General features: G+C 44.0%; 1 protein-coding gene across 4 annotated transcripts in view; it reads left to right on the top strand.

Moving 5' to 3' along the window:
* Positions 1–23,505, top strand: part of LOC126293649 (carbonic anhydrase 1-like) — a 133,913-nt gene that overhangs the window by 22,310 nt on the left and 88,098 nt on the right. For all 4 annotated transcript variants that reach the window (XM_049986930.1, XM_049986928.1, XM_049986931.1 and 1 more), the window contains exon 4: positions 19,111–19,152. In XM_049986930.1, the coding sequence (XP_049842887.1) occupies positions 19,111–19,152 (42 nt within the window). The remainder of the gene's footprint in view (positions 1–19,110; positions 19,153–23,505) is intronic.

Raw genomic sequence — 23,505 nt, 5'->3', positions numbered from 1 at the left:
GTATCGTCCACTGTTCAAAGTGCCGTGAATGCGAACAAGAGGTGTCCGAGACGTGTAATCAATGGCACCCCATACCATCACGCCTGGTGATACGCCAGTGTGGCGATGACGAATACACGCTTCCAATGTGATTTCACCGCGATGTCGCCTAACACGGATGCGGCCATCATGATGCTGTAAACAGATCCTGAATTCGTCCCGGAAAAATGACGTTTTGCCATTCGTGCACCCAGGTTCGTCGTTGAGTACACCGTCGCAGGCGCTCTTGTCTGTGATGCAGCGTCAAGGGTAACCGCAGCCATGGTCTCTGAGCTGATAGTCCATGCTGCTGCAAACGTCGTCGAACTGTTCGTGCAGATGGTTGTTGTCTTGCAAAGGTCCCCATCTGTTGACTCAGGGATCGAGACGTGGCTGCACGATCCATTACAGCAATGCGGATAAGATGCCTGTCATCTCGACTTCTAGTGATACGAGGCCGTTGGTATCCAGCACGGCGTTCCGTATTACCCTCCTGAACCCACCGATTCCATATTCTGCTAACAGTCATTGGATCTCGACCAACGCGAGCAGCAATGTCGCGATACGATAGACCGCAATCGCGATAGGCTGCAATCCGACCTTTATCAAAGTCGGAAACGTGATGGTACGTATTTCTCCTCCTTACACGAGGCTCCACAAGAACGTTTCACCAGGCAACGCGGGTCAACTGCTGTTTGTGTATGAGAAATCGGTTGGAAACTTTCCTCATGTCACCACATTGTAGGTGTCGCCACCGGCGCCAACCTTGTGTGAATGCTCTGTAAAGCTAATGATTTGCTTCTCACATTATCTTCTTACTGTCCGTTAAATTTCATGTCTGTAGCACGCCATCTTCGTGGTGTAGCAATTTTAATGGCCAGTAGGGTAATAATAATCTGTCATTTGTCAAAGTGGACCATCTCAATGGATTTAAGTATCTGCAGTCCATGTCTTCGCTAGAGTGATCCTGCATCTGTGTCTGCTCCGCTTACATACTCTTGTTACCGCGTCACGTGCCTGCAACGTTGTAGGTGTTGCCACCGGCGCCAACCTTGCGTGAATGCTCTGAAAAGCAAATCATTTGTATATCACAGCATCTTCTTCCTGACGGTTGAATTAAGCATCTGTAGCACGCCATCTTCGTGGTGTTTCAATTTTAATGGCCAGTAGTGTAATTTCGGGCATAAAATACAATTTGAAAAACCGAAAGTTTTGTCTCTGACCACATAATACTCGGAGTCTGTTATCAGAGAAGTGGCCGAAATTTTATTGCGGCTTCATAATTATATCAGATTATGTTTGGTTTGTGGGGCGGTTAACTGCGCAGTCTTCAGCGCCCATACGAAGTCCCAATTTTTACACAGTCCAATTTGTGCACAATCAAATCTAGCCACTCTGACGAATGATGATGATGATAAAATAATGAGAACAACACAAACACTCAGGCCCCGGGAAGAGAATATCCCCAATCCGGCCGAGAATCGAACCCGACACCCCGTGATCCAGAGGCAGCAACGCTATCCACTAGTCTATGAGCTGTGGGCAACAAGTGAACGGAATGGATAATACCTTGAAAATAGTTTGATGAACATCAAGGAAAGTAACAAGGATAATTCATCTCTTCGTTCATCATTGTTCTGATTAGTTTGCTGCAGCCAATCGTGAATTCTCTCCTGGGCTACCAGTAATTCTCGGAACCTGTGTCCTCAATTACTTCCTTGATGATTTACAATGTCTGTCTTTTCGTATTGTGTTTATCTTCTACTGCTCCCTCCAGTACCATGGAAAACAGATGTTATATCATTCTCTCCCTCCTTCTTATAGTGTTTTCTATATATTCCTTTCCTCGTTCAAACTGCGGAGAACCTTCCGATTCCTTACCTTATCAGTCCACCTAATTTGCAACATCCTTTCGTAGCAACACATCTCAAACGGTTTGATCATCTTCTTTTCCCATATTTTCATAATCCATGGCTCACTTTCATACTATGCTGCAGCCTAAGTTAAATTTTCTTCCTCAAATTAAAGCCGATGTTTGACAATAACAGACTTCTCTTGAGCAGGAATTCCCTTTTTGCCTGTGGTAGTCTGTTTGTTTTTGTCCTCTTTGCTTTGTCTGTCAAATGTCTTATTGCTCCCAAGGTAACATAATTCCTTTTGTTTCCAAGGTAACAGAATTCCTTAAATTCATCTACTTCGTGGTCCCCAATTTTGGTGTTAGGTTTGTCGCTAACTGCACTACTTCTACTACTCATCACTTTCGTCTTTCTTTGGTTTGCTCTCAGTCCATATTCTGAACTCATTATATTTTTCATTCCATTCAATAGTCCCTGTAGTTCTTCACTTTCAGTGAGGATCTTGACATTATGAGCGACTCTTACGACATACATCCTTTCATCTTCAATTTTAATTCCACCCTTGACTATTTCTTTTATTTCCTCTATTACGTCTTTGGTGTGTAGACTGCACAGTAGAGCAGAAAAAGGCATGATGGCGCCATGTAACCAACCGATTTGTTCTCCATGCAGCCCACCTTCCACAAACAGTAGTATTCAATGGACTGTGGACGAAGCCCGGCCAACAGGCATTACATGCATTGATCAAAAATGATAGTGGTATGTAATATACAAACCATTAATTGCAACTTTTTTCTGACATCATCTAACTATGTACCTCTTGTATTCTTAGCACTGAGAATGGCTAATTGCTAGCTGAAATCTAGATCTGCCAATAAAATTTAAAAGGGACGACTGATAGCTGAAATCTATTATTTACAAATTTTATCTCTCTTGAAAATGGAACTTTGTGTCAGTTTCCTGTAGCTTATATTTGAAAATGCATTTAACCTGTAACAAGTTTTTGATAATACTCCTTCCTAATTTGATATTACTTACTGATTATTGGTATGTAGTACAGGGTGACTATTATTGAACTATGTGAAAAAAAACGTAAATTAGTTACAAACTACGGCGTACACACACTTTATGCAACATGTAAACGTCACTATAGATATTCGGATTTAGGTTATGACGTGTTTCATATGCCTGCTGTCATTGGCAATGATGTGATGCAGACGAACAGTGTAAATCTGAATGACTAACTGAAGTGTCGGAACATCGCTGCTCTCGATGACCTCCTGAATGGCCGTTTTCAGCTCAGCAATGGTTTTGGGGTTAATGCTGTAACCTTTTCTTTAATGTAGCCCCACAAAAGGAGTCACATGTGTTCAGATACGGAGGCAGTTCCAGCCAATGGAGGGCCACGCCAGTGGTCTCTGTGTAGCCCGGAGCCAGAAATGCGATTCCCAAAGCGCTCCTCCAGTACATCAAACACACTCTTGCTTCGGCTGGGTGAAGATCCAACTTGCATGAACCACGTCATGTCTAAATCAGCGTCAGTTTTGATAATGGGGATGAAATCATCTCCCAAAATCTTCATGGCCTAATTTTGCTTATTGGCGAGCCCATCGAAATGAAAATATTCACATACTAATTCCCATCATTCCCCGCGGCCAACCATGCAGTTTGAACTTCCTAATGCGAACCGTTCAGAAGCTATGACGATTTTATTTCATATCGTTTAATAATAGTCACCCTCTGTATTAATAAGATAGCACATAGAAATTAAATATAGTATTGAAAAGGTTTTCTCGCTTGCAGTACTTTTAAATTTGAACAAAATATTTGTTCCTAGGGACATAACTATATTATATGTTGGACCATGTTTTCTCATTTGAAAAAACCTTAAATTTTTCTGGATAATTTTTGTAACTTGTTCTTATATAAGAAAAAATTTTCCTAATGTTTTGCAAAATTGTATGTATTTGGGCACGAACCAGCTTCTGGCTTCTTAGACCATCGTTAGGTGACAACTGAATGTAGCAAATACAGATATTTGGTGGTTATAATTGGTCTGATGGTGTTTCGAGTGCAGCAGTGTGGGCTGCATACATCAGAGGACACTGAAACATTGTAGGTACCTGTATGTTCACTAATCGGTGCACTCTCGTAGTATTCTGAAGAAAGTAATAGTTCACTTTTCTGCCACCAGGCGAAAATACGGCACTGCAAGTAGTCATAATGTAAGATGTTTCCTGTTTTGACAGCAGTATGGAGTTCGTCACTTGGCGCTATTTGCTGATTTCTTATGTGAAGTGATTGTTGGTGGAAAACGGTTAAGAGGGTTGAAGTTTTCCGTACGAAACGCCATAGCTAGTGAGACGAAAACCTGTCCACTGCTGGTGAAGTTACTTTACCAGAATGGCAGCATTAGCAGCGCTGCCTAGCGGGAATATGGCCGACAGAAGCAGCTGCGAAGAGACCCCTTCTTAATAAATGGGCTAAAGGAGACAATCAAGAAATTTGGAGAAACAGGTCATTTAGGTGGTGCGGCAGGGCGAGGGAGGTGGCCTATTCCTGTGGCACTTGCTGATGGAGCTGCTGTAGCTACAGCCGAACGTGCAGCACATCCCCCAGATTCTGCAGCCACTACTTGAGATGTGATAGGGGAATTATCTGTCCACTGGCCAAGGGTTCAAAAGATTTTGGAGTGAATTTTACATTGGTATTCCTACAAGATTCAGAATGTGCACCAAATGGAGTCCCAAGATGGGCTACATCGCTGTGACTTTGCCCTTTGTTTGTTTGGCACCCAATGAAATGAATGACATATTCATTACACGGACGAGGCACATTTTACTCTGCACGGAGCCTGGGATGTACAAAATTGTAGCATATGGAGCTCTGCTCCACCACATGTTGTGCAGGAACACCCATTGCACTCAGGTTATGTGACTGTGTGGTCGGGTTTCACAAGCTCCTTCGTTCTCGGTCCGTTTTCCTTTGAGGAGATGACACCTTGCATGTTATCAGTACCTCCTTATGGAACATGTGGTTCCGGTTTTCCAAAACTACAACTGTATCCACACCTCTACTTTCATGCAATATGGGACGACTCTACATACCGCTTACCATGTGAAATATTTGCTTTGAGAAACCTTCAGTAGTGACAGAATCATCTCTAGACAATTTCTAGATGTGTGGCTTTCCAGATCCCCTTACTTAAATACATACATCAAAAAAAAGTTTTGCATCACCTCTGTTCCGAGAGCTCTGGAACCTGTACAGTAAATTGGAATAGAGATCAAAATAATTATCATTTTCGCCCTTTTTGTTGCTCATGAAAACCACACATTGCATGTTGTACCACCATACAGCTAGACCTTCAGAGGTGGTGGTCCAGATTTCTGAACACACCGCTACCTCTAATACCCAGTAACACGTCCTCTTGCATTGATGCATTCCTGTATTCGTCGTGGCATTCTTTCCACAGGTTCATCAAGACACCGTTGGACCAGATTGCCACTCCTAAACGTCGATTCGGCGTAGATCCCTCAGAGAGGTTGATGGGTCACGTCGTCCATAAACAGCCATTTTCAATCTATCCAGGCACGTTCGATAGGATTCACGTCTGGAGAACATGCTGGCCACTCTAGTCGAGCGATGTCGTTATCCTGAAGGAAGTCATTCACAAGATGTGCACGACGGGGGCGCGAAATGTCGTCCATGAAGACGAATACCTCACCAATATGCTGCCGATATGGTCGGAGGATGGCATTCCAGTATCGTACAGCCGTTACGGCGCCTTCCGTGACGACCAGCGTCGTACGTTGTACCCAGATAATGCCATCCCAAAACAGCAGGGAACCTCAACCTTGGTGCAGTCGGTGTATAGTGTGTCTAAGGCGTTCAGCCTGACCGGTTTGCCTCCAAACACGTCTCCGACGATTGTCTGGTTGAAGGCATATGCGACACTCATCGCTGAAGATAACGTGATGCCAATCCTGAGCGGTCCATTCAGCATGTTGTGGGGTCCAGCTGTACTGCGCTCCATGGTGTCGTGGTTGCAAAGATGGACCTCGCCATGGACGTCGGGACTGAAGTTGCATCAAGCAGCCTATTGCGCACAGTTGGGGCGTAACAAGACGTCCTGTGGCAACACGAAAAGCATTATTCAACATGGTGGTGATGCTGTCAGGGTTCCTCCAAACCATAATCTATATGTAGCGGTCATCCACTGGAGTAGTAGCCCTTGGGCGGCCTGAGTGAGATGCCATCGACAGTTCCTGTCTCTCTGTACCTCCTCCGTGTCCGAACAACATCACTTTGGTTCACTCCAAGACGCCTGAACACTTCCCTTGTTGAGAGCCCTTCCTGGCACAAAGTAACAATGGGGACGCGATCGAATCGCGTTATTGACCGTCCGGACATGGTTGAACTACAGACTACATGAGTCATTCCTGGTGGAATGACTGGGACTGATCGGCTGTCGGACTCCCTCCGTCTAATAGGCGCTGCTCATGCAAGGTTGTTTACATGTTTGGGCAGGTGTAGTGACATCTCTGAACAGTCTGTGACACAATATCCACAGTCAACATCTATCTTCAGGAGTTCTGGGAACGGGGATGCTGCAAAGCTCTTTTTGATGTGTGTACTTGTGACTTTGTGGCGTCCATGGGAGATTTTATCTATCGGCGATGCATCCAGATTCTTACTAGCCTGAAGCATAGCACACGATGACATATCAATATGCCACAAGCAACTGTCGAACATGCCATGTTGCGGATACAGCATCTTAACGAGTTGTGGGATCATACTGAATGCATATTGTAACTTGTGACCATATGCTAATAAATGAGCCATAACCACCGTTATCACATCAGTTCCCTCCCTTTTCGTGCATCCACACGGCATTTGACTACCTTCAGCGCGATGTTTTCACCCTTCGGCGGGAAGTGAAACTGTTATTTTTTCAGCATACTGCGCGAGCGCACCGATTAGTGAACATATCTACAAAGTATCAGCATCCTGCCATATATACAGCCCACACTGCAGCACTCGCAACACCGTCAGTTTCATTGTAACCACGCAATATAATGATGTTGATTCTGAAGGAGTTTAGTCGTCGATCTTTGTTTCCATGGCAACAGTAAAGATATTAGCACCTGGAGACTTTTACCTAACACTTTCATAAAAACCACATACTGAGATGAGGTAATCCCTGCAACTTTCCAGCACTCATACGGCTACAAACATACAGCTCTCCATTCGACGGCGTATCGCCTCATATATGATCCATTATATGAATCTGCATCTCAGATGTAACTACAGACTTATCATCTCTGGTAATGGCTGTAGCTCTTCCTTGACTGATAACATTCTAGGAAAAAAGGAAATGCGTGAAATTGCACCACTTCTGTATGCTGGCCAGCAGGAAGTAGTTAATAGTTTTAGAAGTTGGTGCAAACCCATACACTGTCAAGACTTTAGACAACGTAGCGAAAAAATTTGTATTGCAACTACAGTACATAACTTAAGTTTGTACTAGTAATAGCAGACTATATTTTTATTCTGTAGTAAAGACAAGTTTAGAAGTTAGCAGGATTGGTGGAGATGTTTCTTACTCGGAGATTTATTCCGCCTAACTACCATGGAGACTAAACCAAATGCTGTAACATGATTAAAAATAATTTTGATCGTTGTTGGTAGGTAATCGTTGGCACTAGATAGTCACTTGAGAGCAGGGATGCCAAAGAAATTATGAGGGTCACACCAAAAGAAATGCACACTTTTTTTAAAACATCCACCTTTTATTCTACATGTTTGAAAGTTTTACAGTGTGTAGATACATCGTTTAGGAACAATAGTTTCATTTCTCCACATAATTTCCATCCCTCTCAACTGCCTTACGCCATCTTGGAACCAGAGCCGGTATACCCGCACGATAAAATTCTGGACCAACCTGTTGGAGCCACTGTTTGGCGGCATGCACAAGGGAGTCATCATCTCCAAACCTTGTTCCACGAAGAGAGCCTTTCAGTTTCCCAAAAAGATGGAGCCAGGTCAGGACTGTACGGCGGGTGTTTCGGTGCTGTCCACCCGAGTTTTGTGATCGCTTCCACGGTTTTTTGACTGACATGTGGCCGTGCATTGTCGCGCAACAGCAAAACATCCTGCTTTTGCAGATGTGGTCTAACATAACTCAGTCAAGCTTGAGGTTTCTTCAGTGTCGTCACATATGCATCAGAACTTATGGTGGTTCCACTTGGCATGATGTCCACAAGCAAGAGTCCTTCGGAATCGAAAAACACATTAGCCATAACGTTTCCAGCACAAGGTGTGGTTTTGAATTCTTTTTTCTTGGGTGAATTTGCATTATGCCACTCCATTGATTACCTCTTCGTCTCTGTTGAAAAATGATGGCGCCATGCTGCATCATCTACCACAGTTCTTCCAAGAAATTCATCTCCACCGTTCTCGTACTGTTCCAAAAGTTCGCTGCATACCGTTTTTCTTGTTTCTTTGTGAGCCACTGTCAACATCCTGGGAACCCACTTGGCACAAACCTTTTTTAACGCCAACACTTTCAGTATTCTGCAAACACTTCCTTCCCCTATCCCAACGTAGTGTGACAATTCGTTCACTGTGATACGTCTGTCAGCAGTCACCAATTCGTTAACACTCTGCACATTGTCTGGAGTGTGTGCAGTACGAGGCCTGCCTCTGCGAGGACAATCCTCAATATTGCCGTGCCCGCTTTCATCACGTAACCTGCTTGCCCACCGACTGACTAACTGTACTATGACAGCAGCATCACCGTACACCTTTTTCAACCTCTTGTGGATGTTTCCGACTGTCTCATTTTCACAGCACAGGAATTCTATGACAGCACGTTGCTTCTGACGAACGTTAAGTGTAGCAGCCACCTTGAAGACATGCTGTGACGGCGCCACTTACGGGAAGAGGTTGAACTAAGTTTGAAAACAAGTGGGAAGGATGTATCTACACTCTGTAAAACTTTAACACGTGCAGAATGAAAACTGTATTTTTACAAAAATAGTGTGCATTTCATTTGGAGTGACCCTCGAACATTAATTAGGGCGTGCATTGCGCCAATGGCCACCTGACGTTTGTTAAGCGTTGCGAGCATCTCAGACCATACTTCACGAAGACATGTGGCCTTCAAAGATAGTCCACGGCGTTCCCGCTATAATCTCTAGCGGGAAGAAACAAATAAACAAAGTAATTTGAAAAGTGGAAAGGTTCGTTGTAAATAAGAGAACAGATATACCATGACAACTGAAATGTAAATGAGAGCGACATTGTCCTCAAAGAAACCATAAGCTACATCTGCAAGGGATTGCTATTATAGTAGTACGTGGCACCTATTGTTGAATAGAGAGCACACGAATGACAGTCTCAGACTTAAGTGTCTCCTTCCGACGCATATGATTACACAACCACCATTCATGTTCGTATTATTCTTCACTATCTGTCAGGCCCTACTACTTACATAAATTTGATATATGTCACCCACTTCTAGTACAATACATCTCTACTGGATGCACATAGAATTTGGATACTGGCTTCACTCAGAGTAATCATGGTTAATTTTGCACTGCCAGATGTGTCTTTTAATAATGAAACTACAGTCGCACTCGTTCGCCTACACAAACGCGAAACAGTGAATTCGGGTTCTGTTGTCTGCACTCTTCCAGGCGGCCATCTTACGTGCAGTGCTTTCGAAGACATACCGGAATTTCACACAAGCGACGAGCCATCCATGAAATCACTTACCGATGACGATGAGGCAGCATCTTGATTGCCGTGCGCGGTCCTATCGTTGTTTTGAAGTTTGCCACAGATTAATTAAATCTTGTACTACACAAAGTCACTCAGTCACGTACACGTTTATTGGTGTGTATTAATAGCGGAATAAACTGTGGCTCCTCAAGTGCTGTTCCATACACTCAGAGCAGTGCCTGTAAAGCTTTAGTGCTTCGAAAGTACTTAACGACCGCATACGAGGCCTGATAAAAAATTCCGGAACTGGGTCCACAAAATTTTTCTATGCTTATTTTTTACTTATTGTGCACGGTCTCCGAAACACTCTCCACCACTATTGATACACCGCTCCTAAAGCTGTTTCCACTTTCGGGGGCGGTCGTTGTAGCCTCTTGCTGGATCGCGCGAAGCGCCGTCTGCGAATTTTCCTTTATCTCGTCTATAGTTGCAAACCTTCGTCGTATCAACGAGAGTACGGGGGAAGTGGCGGCACAATGATTTAATTTTTTGTGCAGTAGTCACGCACCAACAGGGATGAATGTGCGGGTGCGTTATCGTGGTTCACGAGCTATGAATTGTCTCGCCACAATTCAGGCCGTTTCCTCACATTTTCTCGCAGGTGTCGCAACACGTCCAATTATTTATTTATTTATTTACACGTCAAGTTCCGTAGCACAAAATTGAGGAGCAAATCTTCAAGGTCATGGACCGTGTCAGTAGATGAAATTACAACATAAAAGTAATAACAGATAAAAATAAATGTTCATGAACCTCAAAAACGTGTCCATAAGTTTAAGCGAACGCTATCACCAATGCAATAAGAATCAGCTTAATTTTTCAAGGAACTCCTCGACAGAATAGAAAGAGTGACCCATGAGGAAACTCTTCAGTTTCGATTTGAAAGCGCGTGGATTACTGCTAACATTTTTGAATTCGAGTGGCAGCTTACTGAAAATGGATGCAGCAGTATACTGCACACCTCTTTGCATAAGAGTTAAGGAAGTCCGATCCAAACGTAGGTGTGATTTCTGCCGAGTATTAACCGAGTGAAAGCAGCTTATTGTTGGGAATAAACTAATATTGGTAACAAGAAACGACAATAAGAAATTTACATTTTTAGAGGCCAATGTCAAAATACCCAGACTCATGAACGGAGGTCGACAAGTGGTTCGTGAACTCACACCACTTCCTGCCCGTACCGCCCGTTTCTGAGCCAAAAATATCCTTTTAGAATGGAAAGAGTTACCCCAAAACATAACACCATACGACGTAAGTGAATTAAAATAAGCAAAGTAGACTAATTTACGTGTCGAACGATCACTCACTTCTGATACCGTTCGAATAGTAGAAATGGCAGTATTAAGTCTTTGAACAAGATCTTGAACATGGGCTTTCCACGACAGCTTGCTATCTATCTGAACACCTAGAAATTTGATCTGCTCTGTATCACTAATCGCATGCCCGTTCTGTGAAGCTAAAACGACAGGTTTTGTTGAATCGTGTATTAGAAACTGTAAAAACTGAGTCTTACTGTGACTTAGCATTAGTTTATTTTCTACAAGCCATGAACTTAGGTCATTTACTGCTCTATTGGAAACCGAGCCAATGTTGCACACAACATCCTTTACTGCCAAGCTAGGGTCATCAGCAAACAGAAATATTTTAGAGTTACCTGTAATACTAGAGGGCATATCATTTATATAAATAATGAACAGGAGTGGCCCCAACACTGATCCCTGGGGCACCCCCCACCTGACAGTACCCCACTCAGACCCCACATTAAGGCCGTTATCAACATTGTGAACAATGACCTTTTGCTGCCTGTTGCTAAAGTAAGAGGTGAACCAATTGTGAGCTACTCCCCTTATTCCGTAATGGTCCAACTTCTGCAGCAACATTTTGTGATCAACGCAATCAAATGCTTAGTTAAATCAAAAAATATGCCAAGCGTTCGAAACCTTTTGTTTAGCCCATCCAGTACCTCACAGAGCAAAGAGAATATAGCATTTTCAGTTGTTAAACGACTTCTAAAGCACTGATTAACAATTTGTCTCTGTGGCACGAATTTTTGATGAACTAATCCTTCAGAGACAAAGCAAATTATCAGCATAGCTTTGACATTTGTCCTGACCAGACGAGCTTTTTTGGTCTTGGAGAATCTTTCCCGACCCATTGTGAAGATTGCACGTTCGTCTGAACATCATAGCCATGGACCCACGTCTATCCACCAGTTATGATTCTCTCAAGGAACATCTCATTCTGATTTGCGCGGTACTAAAGTTCTTCACAGATTGCGAGGTGATGGTCTTTCTGGTCTTGACTCACGAGCCGTGGGACGGACTTGGCGGCAACACGATGCATTCCAAAATGCTGCGTCGGGATTTCCTGACATGATCCCACTGAAATGTTACATTCTTCTGCAGTCTCTCCGAAAGTCAGTCTTGGATGGCACGCACGTTTTCGTTGACGACCCTGACACGAGAGTCGACTGTAAAAGTCGAAGGGCGTCCTGAACGAGGATCGTCTTTAACTTCTGTCCGGCCATTTTTAAACCGTGTGAATTATTCGCAACACCGAGTACGGCTTCAGACTCGTTACTGTAGGCTTCCTGCATCATTTGATGTATCTCTGTTAAGATTTTCTTGAGTTTGGCGCAAAATTTAATGCAGACATATTGCTCCTCTAACTAGCACTGAACAATAACTAACAGACATACAACAGTGAAACTTCGGGCAGTTATACATTAAACACAGGCGTGCGCAGGAATGTCAACAGCATTTCGCTCCAAGACGCCATTGGCGTGAAATGTCAAACCTCGTACACTGAATATTTTAGCGGTGCGATAAGATACGGATCTGATCTCAATGACGACCCAAAAATGACTTTCTGGATTGAGGGCGCAAACATCTAAGCTCGCACCCCTCCACCGATGAGTCACTCAGTTTTGAAACTAAATCAAACAATATGAAATGTAAGTTTCCTCACGCACTGTCCTCAAATACCTTCTTTAGATAATTATTAAATTATACTTTTCTTAACCTGAGAGACTATTAGTAATTGGGACTATTTTGTCTCTATGACGATAAATGGCAATATCGCACATCAAAGTCGTACGGAGTTTCTATATCTACATCTACATCTATACTCGGCAAGCCACCTGACGGCGTGTGGCGGAGGGTACCTTGAGTATCTCTATCTGTTCTCCCTTCTATTCCAGTCTCGTATTGTTCGTGGAAAGAAAGATTGTTGGTATGCCTCTTTGTGGGCTCTAATCTCTCTGATTTTATCCTCATGGTCTCTTCGCGAGACATACGTAGGAGGGAGCAATATACTGCTTGACTCTTCGGTGAAGGTATGTTCTCGAAACTTCAACAAAAGCCCGTACCGAGCTATTGAGCGTCTCTCTCGCAGAGTCTTCCACTGGAGGTTTATCTATCATCTCCGTAACGCTTTCGCGATTACTAAATGATCCTGTAACGAAGCGCGCTGCTCTCCGTTGGATCTTCTCTATTTCTTCTATCAACCCAATCTGGTACGGATCCCACACCGGTGAACAAGTGTACTGTAACCTATTTCCATTGTTTTCGGATTGCATTTCCTTAGGATTCTTACAATGAATCTGTCTGGCATCTGCTTTACCGACGATTAATTTTATGTGGTCATTCCGGTTTAGATCACTCCTGATTCGTATTCCCAGATAATTTATGGAATTAACTGCTTCCAGTTGCTGACCTGTTATAATGTAGCTAAATGATAAAGGATCTTTCTATGTATTTGTAGCACATTACACTTGTCTACATTGAGATTAAATTGCCATTCTCTGCACCATGCGTCAATTCGTTGCAGATCCTCCTGCATTTCAGAACAATTTTCCATTGTTACAACCTCTCAATATACTACAGCATCATCATTTATATATACTGTGAATAACAACGGTCCTACGACACTCCCATGCGGCACACCTGAAACCACTCTTACTTCTGAAGACTTTTCTCCATTGAGAATGACTTGCTGCGTTCTGTTATCTAGGAACTCTTCAAACCAATCACACAATTGGACTGATAGTCCATTTGCTCTTACTTTGTTCATTAAACGACTGTGGGGAACTGCATCGAACGCCTTGCGGAAGTGAAGAAATACGGCATCTACCTGGGAACCCGTGTCTATGGCCCTCTGAGTCTCGTGGACGAATAGCGAAGGCTGGGTTTCACACGATCGTTTTTTTCGAAACCCATGCTGATTCCTACAGAGTAGATTTCCAGTCTCCAGAAAAGTCATTATATTCGAACATAATACGTGTTCCAAAATTGTACAACTGACTGACGTTAGAGATGTAAGTCTATAGTTCTGTACATCTGTTCGACGTCCCTTCTTGAAATCGGGGATGACCTGTGCCCTTTTCCAATCCTTTGGAACGCTACGCTCTTCTAGAGACCTACGGTACACCGCTGGAAGAAGGGGGGGGGGGGCAAGTTCCTTCGCGTACTCTGTGTAAAATCGAACTGGTATCCCATTACGTCCAGTGGCTTTTCCTGTTTTGAGCGATTTTAATTGTTTTGTTTCCCCACAGAAATATCAAGCCCGCTCGCTTTGTTACTATCAGAAAGGTATTCCGACGCTGGATTTGTTCTAGAAGCTACTAGAAGCTTTCGACTTTCCCGCGCACTTGGGACTCCGTAATACTTCCCGCTATGTGAACCAGTGCGTCTGCCCGCTCTATGTAATTCAGAGCATTCTCCACAAATAGTTCTGGCGTATGCCTGCCAAATGTCATCGGAGTACTCTCGCTTACATTTGTTTGAATAATAAGGCAAATAGAACATTTCATGTCGCCATATGGGCGGCGTGAATAGCTTCAGTTTAATTACGGGTGAAACCGTTATGCTTTTATTATTACAAATATTGTTCTTTAAGTTTTTAAAAGAAATTGAAAGTGAAAAATGGAGATGGTACATTTACACAGTACTACGTAACGTAGTTGGTACGTTGCAAGTTGCAGCCTTTGGAAACACTGACTGGTGCGTATGCTGTTGTTGTGGTCTTCAGTCCTGAGACTGGTTTGATGTAGCTCGCCGTGCTACTCTATCCTGTGCAAGCTTATTCATCTCCCAGTACTTACTGCAACCTACATTCTTCTGTATCTGCTTAGTGTATTCATCCCTTTGGTCTCCCTCTACAACTTTTACCCTCGACGCGGCCCTCCAATACTAAATTGGTGATCCCTTGATGCCTCAGAACATGTCCTACCAACCGATCCCTTCTTCTGGTCAAGTTGTGCCACAAACTTCTCTTCTCCCCAATTTTATTCAATACTTCCTCATTAGTTACGTGATATACCCATCTAATCTTCAGCATTCTTCTGTAGCACCACATTTCGAAAGCTTCTATTCTCTTCTTGTCTAAACTATTTATCGCCTGCGTTTCACTTCCATACATGGCTACACTCCATAAAATATTTTCAGAAACGATTTCCTCACACTTAAATCTATACTCGATGTTTACAAGTTTCTCTTTTTCATAAACGCTTTCCTTGCCATTGCCAGTCTACATCCTCTGCACCTCGACCATCATCAGTTATTTTGCTCCCCAAATCGCAAAACTCATCGACTACTTTAAGTGTCTCATTTCCTAATCTAATTCCCTGAGCATCACCCGACATTCCATTACCCTCGTTTTGCTTTTGTTGATGTTCATCTTATATCCTCCTTTCAAGACACTGTCCATTCCGTTCAACTCTCTTCCAAGTCCTTTGCTGTCTCTGGCAGAATTACAATGTCATCGACGAATCTTAATGTTTTTATTTCTTCTTCTTGTATTTTAATACCTACTCCGAATTTTTCTTTTGTTTCCTTTATTGCTTGCTCAATATATAGATTGAATAGCATCAGGGAGAGGCTACAACCCTGTCTCATTCCCTTCCCAACCACTGCTTCCCTTTCATGCCCCTCGATTCTTATAACTATCATCTGGTTTCTGTACGAATTGTAAATAGCTTTTCGCTCCCTGTATTTTACCCCTGCCACCTTCAGAATTTGAAAGAGAGTATTCCAGTCAACATTGTCAAAAGCATTCTCCAGGTCTACAAATGCTAGAAACGTAGATTTGCCTTCCGTCAATCTATTTGCTAAGGTAAGTCGTAGGGTCAGTATTGCCTCACGTGTTCCAACATTTCTACGAAATCCAAACTGGTCTTCCCCGAGGTCAGCGTCTGAGAGTTTTTCCATTCGTCTGTCAAGAATTCGCGTTAGTATTTTGCAGCTGTGACTTATTAAACTGAGAGTTCGGTAATTTTCACACCTGTCAACACCTGCTTTCTTTGGGACTGGAATTATTATATTCTTCTTGAAGTCTGAGGGTATTTCGCCTGTTTGATGCCTCTTGCTCACCAGATGGTAGAGTTTTGTCAGGACTGGCTCTCCCAAGGCCGTCAGTAGCTCTAATGGAATGTTGTCTACTCCTGGGGACTTGTTTCGACTCAGGTCTTTCAGTGCTCTGTCAAACTCTTCACGCACTATCATATCTCCCATTGCATCTTCATCTACGTCCTCTTCCATTTCCATAATATTGCCCTCAAGTACATCACCCTTGTACAGACCCTCTATATACTCCCCCCATTCTGATTTCCCTTCTTCGCTTAGAACTGGGTTTTGATGTGGTGTCTCTGTTCACCAGGGTACCACTTCAGGACACACTTGATATTATTAGTGAGAAATTTGATGGAGCCTTGCTGGATCTCTTCAAGCATATTTTGACATCGACATACTTCCTTTGTGGAGGCCAATTCTATGAGCAGACTGAGGGAGTGGCCATGGGCAGCCCCTTATCTCCGGTAGTGGCGAATCTGTTTATGGAGAAATTCGAGGATGAGGCACTTACAACTGCTGCCTACCAGCCGACGTGTTTCTTCAGATATGTTGATGATACATTCGTCATCTGGCCACATGGCAAGAGAAGACTGGATGAGTTCCTGGACCATCTGAACACAAGACACCCCAACATCAAGTTCACCATGGAACTAGAGAGTGATGGTCAGCTCCCATTCCTCGATGTCCTGGTAAAGAGGAAGGCAGACGGCACCTTAGGCCACAGTGTGTACAGGAAACCAACACACACTGACTTATATCTACAGGCTGACAGCTGCCATCACCCAGCACAGAAGCATGGAGTGCTGAGAACACTCGTACACCGAGCCAAAACACTCTCTGACACAGACAGCCTGACAGCGGAATTAGAACATCTACAAAGAGTGTTCACAGAGAATGGATACTCCACCAGAGACATCCGTAAAGCGCTCCGTCCCACCAGACGACCTGAGGCAACAGATGAGGAGCAGGAAGAAGAGACCAGGAAAGTAGCCTTTCTACCATATGCGGGGCCTATATCTGCCAAGATCAGCAGAATCCTGAAGAAACACAATATCAAGAGTGTGTTCTGCCCACCTAACAAGATCAGGACGCTCCTTGGAACTGTCAAGGATGATTTGGGGTTAAGGAAACCTGGTGTCTACCATATACCGTGTGAATACGGGATGGCTTACATCGGTCAAACTACAAGAACAGTTGAAATAAGATGTAAAGAACACCAGAGACACACCAGGTTACGACAGGTAACTAAATCTGCTATAGCAGAACATTGCCTTGACCTTGAGCACACCATGGAGTATGACAAAACTAGGATCCTGGTTCAGACCCCCCGATTCTGGGCTAGTGTCATTAATGAATCGATTGAAATCAAGATGACGGAGAACTTGACCAACCGAGAAGCAGGATATCAGCTTAGTACTGCGTGGAATCCTGCTTTGGAACTACTACAGAAACAACGGAAGGAAGTTCCATCCTCCAGGAATGAGCTACAGACGTCCAAGGGTATAAGTAACGGAACAGAAAGGCATACTCGACACCAGGCGGCAGCAAGCTCCTTGGAGGATGGCCATCATAATACGCAGCTCCAACAACAGTCGGATGCCACAGGAAGCACACCTCACAGGCGCACACCGGGTTCAGAAGGCCAGGACAATGGCTCGGCCACGAGAGAAACTCGCCGCGGTCGCGGACAGCATAAGGAGCTTCAGCAGAGCCATGATAGTGCTAGGATCGCGCCTATCGGGCGCGGACCCAATAGGGAACGCCTTGGGACGTCCGATACCTCAGAAGAGAGCCGCAACGGGCGCGGACCGAAGAGGAAGCGCCTAGAGACTGATACCACCGACAGAAATGGCCACAGCGGGCGCGGACGGCATAGGGAGCACCACACACCGCCCAGGCATATGGGACGAGGTCAGCTCGCCAACCAGTCTCAGGGAACACCTGATGAAGACGCCGAGTTACGACGTCGAAATATCGTGTTGGGAAGACGCGGACCACCGGTAGTACACCCGATTTTACGAGATGTCAACAAATCGCCGGGAAAGTCTTAGAATTTACAAAGCTCTTGATGTTCATACAAGTGGTTCTCTTTTCTCCAAAGGTCTCTTTAATTTTCTTGTAGGCAGCATCTATCATACCCCTAGTGAGATAAGCCGCTACATCCTTACATTTGTCCTCTAGCCATCCCTGTTTAGCCATTTTGCACTTCCTGTCGATCTCATTTTTGAGACGTTTGTATTTCTTTTTGCCTGGTTCATTTACTGGTGCGTATGAAGCTGCCGAAAAAATATGCTGGTCTGTCAGAGTTAGGTAGTCTGAACATCAGGGCGGTTGGAGATAAGGAAGACGGACTCATTCTTTGCTGAACGTCATGTTTTAGCAGGAAGCAAGGAATATAAAGTAGACTGTGAAGTTTAATATGCTGTCATGAAGTGCAGAAATGCGGCCTTGACGGAAATACTTGACACAGAATACCACCTTGGAATTAAATGCCCAAACTCAGTTTCCTTTTCCCTTACTGCTAATTTAAGTTTTAATTGCACAAATATCACACTACAACTACAAATTGAACTACATTTTTCATCTGATTTTAAATATAACGATATCCACACCAAAGGCTAGTTTTTTAGTTACGTGGAACTGCTTTTGCATGACAGAAAAAATTAAGATTTTGCTTTGTAAACACTCTTGTATCATTTGTATCTTCTATATAAACAATGTCTGCGTAAGCCGCACGTAATTTTATTTGGAGTTGCGATGTTCGCTTGTCACATAACGATGGCCGAAGAAGCAGAAAACTAAAATGTGAACAAAGAATCACAATTTTCCATAAAATTGCGTGTTTCCTACACGATATTGTTATGACATCTTGCCAAGCACCGACGGCAAATTCAGTTAATGTTATGTTTATGTTATGTTTATTAGTCTATTTTTTCTCTGTGACGTTCCTGTATTTGGAGTTTTGCCGGTAAATCCGACATCTCGGACGGAATAGTTTGGTTGTAAGCGCATCTGAAGTGCTTCTTTTGAATGTACAGCATTAGTGCCCAAATTCCAGTAATTATAAGAAGTAACTAGTGACACATGTTGGTCGTTTGTTTCAGTGAGACCATTCAGGGGGGACTTTGGATACGAAGGAGAACATGGTGAGTTATATTTCAGCCTTCCTGCTTGGAAGACCATACGGCATATTCAGGATTACAATACATTAGTTCACCTTAGATTAGATTAGACAGAACAGATTGCTTTGTTTGATCCTGAAATCAATTTGTCCATCTGCGAGCAAAATATCGGAAAAATACAACGTATAACACTTATGTGACACACAAAATAATATGTACTTTAACATGCACATATTTAAATTTCTATGGCGACTATCCTGTCAACCCGGGGGAAAAAAGTTGTTTTTCCTCTTTCTTCGTGAGGAATACGTTACTAGGAACATATGGAATGAGCACAAAGACTACACACATTATTTTTTATGTGAAATATGTGTTCTACAGCATTCCCACGTGAAACCTCCATCATTTTCAAATGAAATTAAAGAGAACTATGACTCACAGATGCTTGCTATTTGTGGCATCATGTAAACTAAGTAAGATAGTTTTGTGTAGAAAATTAATACATTTCTAGATGGGCTACTTTTGTGACCCAGTAAGTGTCTAGAGTTCCAGACGACTCTGTCTAAACCCATGTGCATTCAAGCGTTTGAAAAAGGGAGGGGGGGTAAGAAATTGGAATGCTTTGCGCCTACTGTTTCCCATATGAGTTAATCGCCAGGATCGTCATGTGAAAGGTGTGATCTATATTTTAATATGCCTTCTGTTAAAAATAAACACGTGTGAACCCAAGTGCTGCATAAAGGGATTGATTTCTAGGTATATGCAGGTAAGTATGTACGTTTCTCGTTATATCACGTTCTTTGTAATCTGTAGAATGATAACGCCAAGTACGTGACCCTACGAGAAACTAAGCAAAACTAGGCAATCATGTCAGGCAAGGCAAGATAATTGAAATTGTACTGAACTATATCACATTCCGTATTTCTCATTCTGGTCATTTCTTTCTTTAGATCTGTTTCCTGCTTAATCATCATTCAGAAATAAGTGGACGTGGGAGGATGAAAAGCACCAGCGTGTGGTTGGAAATTTTTTACAGAGACGGTGGGGTTCTTTCGTCATGGACAGTGACGATTTATTTAGATAAACACGTGGGGTAGTCACCAGTAACACTCTGAAGCACATTAATTAAGGGAAATTGATGGTTCCAGTAAGAGCAAAGATCAGAACAGGCATTAGTAGGGGCTCCTAAATTAGTGTTACTTTATGAATGTATGGCTGCAAAGATAATTGAAATTGGATTCAGGCTGCCATCAGAAATAACAAAGTTCCCAACTAAGTTGCAAAAGAATAACGCAGTTTTATACACATTCTACCCCCTGCTACTACTAAGGCAAAACACTCCGTCCTCAAACCACAAGGGACCTATCGGCACCATTCGATCGCCGTGTCATCCTCAGGTGAGTATGCGAATAGGAGGGGCGTGTGGACAGCACACCCCTCTCCTGGTAATTATGATGGTTTTCTCTGACCGCAGCCGCTACTATTTGGTCGAGTAGCTCCTCAATTGGCATCACGAGGCTGAGTGCACCCCGAATAATGTCAACAGCGCATGGCGGCCGGGATGGTCACCCATCTAAGTACCGGCCACGCCCGAGTGCTTAACTTCGGTGATCTGACGGGAACCGGTGTATCTACTGTTGCAAGGCCGTTGCTTTCACTACTAAGACAAGCAGACAGAACATAGAGAGATCAGTAGCCACCATTATTTTGAGTAGGCGCAGTGTCATGTATTTTGTTAAAAATCGGGAAACAATATTTATCACTCGATATCAAGGTTCGCTTGGGACAGAATCTCATGCACTACCAAATTTGCAGCAGTGTTGTGCAAAAGCTACATCACAAACACATCGATTGCTAGTGGACAAAAGTCACGATATTAAACACAAATAGTAACCAACTAAACACGGTATTAACTCCATGCAGAACCCTCCATATGGTAAGTCGGTTGTTAAGAAAACACACTTAACAAAAATTGAGCTCACAGTGCTTAAGGCACAAGACACTGGGCATGCTATGTGACAGCATGCTATGTGATAGTCCAAACAAAGCATTGCCATGAAACTAGAATGACACTCGACATTAAATGAAAGGAACCTAATATGGGTTGTCGAAACGTTTGGCTAACATAACTGTAATTGAAGCAGACCAGATTAAACACTCCTGCATGTTAAACTAGTACACTCAAACACAGGGTGGGGCAAATAAAAGTGGCCTGGAGAACAGTGTTCCTGGGTACAAAGAAATAAGCACAGGAAAGGAAATGCAGTACTAATCTGGCTATAGCAGTTGTTGAAAGTGACCACCATTCATCTCTTGGCAATTTCGAACCTTCTTCAGCAAGATGCTGAAGGCGGGTCGAAACTGGACTGCTGGAATTGCTGCAACCTCATTCGAAATGTTATGGTGCAATTCTTGAAGACTATGAGGGTCGAAACTGTGATCAAAGTTTAATAAACCTGTATTTTGCAACTTGTTGGCTGTCATTGCTAATCTATAAGTAGATGGTTTCCTTCTGGCAGTCACTGACCGAGCGAGGTGGCACAGTGGTTAGCACACTGGATTCACATTCTGGAGGACAATGGTTCAAACCTGCAAGCAGCCATTCTGATTTAGGTTTTCCGTGATTTCCTTAAATCACTTCAGGTAAATGATAAGGCGGCTCCTGTGAAAGGGCACAGCCGACTTCCTTCCCTGTCCCTCTCTAACCCAAGGGGAAGATGACTTCGCTGTTTTGTCCCCTCTCCTGTATCAACCAAAAAACCATCAATCACTGATGTTGTTCACTTATCTTCGAAATTTTTTTGGGAAAATAGCGATCAGTTTCACAATTGTACTTAGAAAAACAGTCAAAGTCACACAAATCACATCTATTGGTAACTTATTTCAGTTAAACGGCGGTCCATCTTCAGATCATACTCCAAAGTTGATGTGAGGAGACAGATCCACAGAGAAGGAGCTGTAGATGTCTCCAGGTATTGTCAACGTCTCAGAAAATAACTGTGCTGGCATAATCTATCGCCAGCACACTGGTCGACAAAGATGGGGCGAGAAGACTCATATTAGGCGCTTGATGAAACATGCCTGTCACGAGAGAGGCCAGAGACAGACTTGCAAGCAACAAGCCACCAACGCTACAGCACGTGTTTAGGTCGGCACTGCTGACCAGAGGGCCTCAGTCAGTCAGTCACTGACTCTTTCTAGTTGGCATCTGTCATTCATTCGCAGAACGGGCTTAGGCTACGACATGACGTAGTGTCATGGCGACTTCTGCCGCTGAATGTATCGGGATGACCAAATGTAGTGGGAAGACACCAAATGTAGTAGGTTGTTGCCATATTAAAACTCGGCGAGAAGTTTCCAAATGATTTATTTGTTTCCACTACAGTGCCCCATTCATCTCGGTCCCTGTCACAGGGTCCTGCAATGCTGAGGCCATCGCCCCAGCGACCAAGTGCTCCTGTGTGTCGGCCTTGTAGGACCGCATCATCAGGGCTGTGCCTGAAGCCGGCTCAGCGCTCTTCTTCCCCGATGACTCAGCAATGCTCCGCTGAGAGCCGCAGAGCAGCCCACTGCTTCCTTCCGCGCTGGCATAGCTGAGATCGTTGTGACTGCAAGCGCCTCCGATCCGGTGTCCGAATCTGTGGCTCTCGCCTCAGATTGTCTCCGGCGTGTGTCGGGAGCCGAGACTAATGCCTGCGGAAGCGAGCTGTAGAGTGATCCACTGCTGGCAGGCCCTCAGAGGGTCGAACCAAAGGCCCGCCGTGGACTGGGACAGACTGGGACACTGGCGCCCCATCTGTTGCTGCATGTAACGCGGAGATGTGACACGCCCCGCCGTCCAGGAGAACTGCCACACTTGAATCAATCTCGTTAGAATACGCCTCTGTTTCGCTAACGCGCGGCTCCTAGCTAGGTACGCACAACACCTGGGTTGCAGCACTGGGCCCCTTCTGCCTGTAGCGTGCGACATGGAAATCGCTATGTTTACTCTTTTCAGCGATTCGACGGCCCTGTGGCCTCCATTCTACTTCGCAACTGCTGGTCAGCGGAACTCACTGCAATCCGACCCACACCTGGCTGTGACTTGCGCTCGGAATATCGCACAAATCTAACTTTCCCTATCCTAAACGGCGGTGCCGCTACAATAGTATCATATTGTAGCCACATTACTGAAATTGTCTGCAAGAAGAGTATTACGGAAGAGCTTGTATTGCCGGCCGGGATGGCCGAGCGTTTCTAGGCACTACAGTCTGGAACTGCGCGACCGCTACGGACGCAGGTTCGAATCCTGCCTCGGGCATGGTTGTGTGTGATGTCCTTAGGTTGGTTAGGTTTAAGTAGTTCTAAGTTCTAGGGGACTGATGACCTCAGCTGTTA

This window comes from Schistocerca gregaria, chromosome 10 (assembly GCF_023897955.1).
Source record: "Schistocerca gregaria isolate iqSchGreg1 chromosome 10, iqSchGreg1.2, whole genome shotgun sequence".
NCBI classification, from domain to species: domain Eukaryota; kingdom Metazoa; phylum Arthropoda; class Insecta; order Orthoptera; family Acrididae; genus Schistocerca; species Schistocerca gregaria.
Note: the sequence above shows the minus strand (reverse complement) of the source record. Positions and strands in the feature narration are given on the sequence as shown.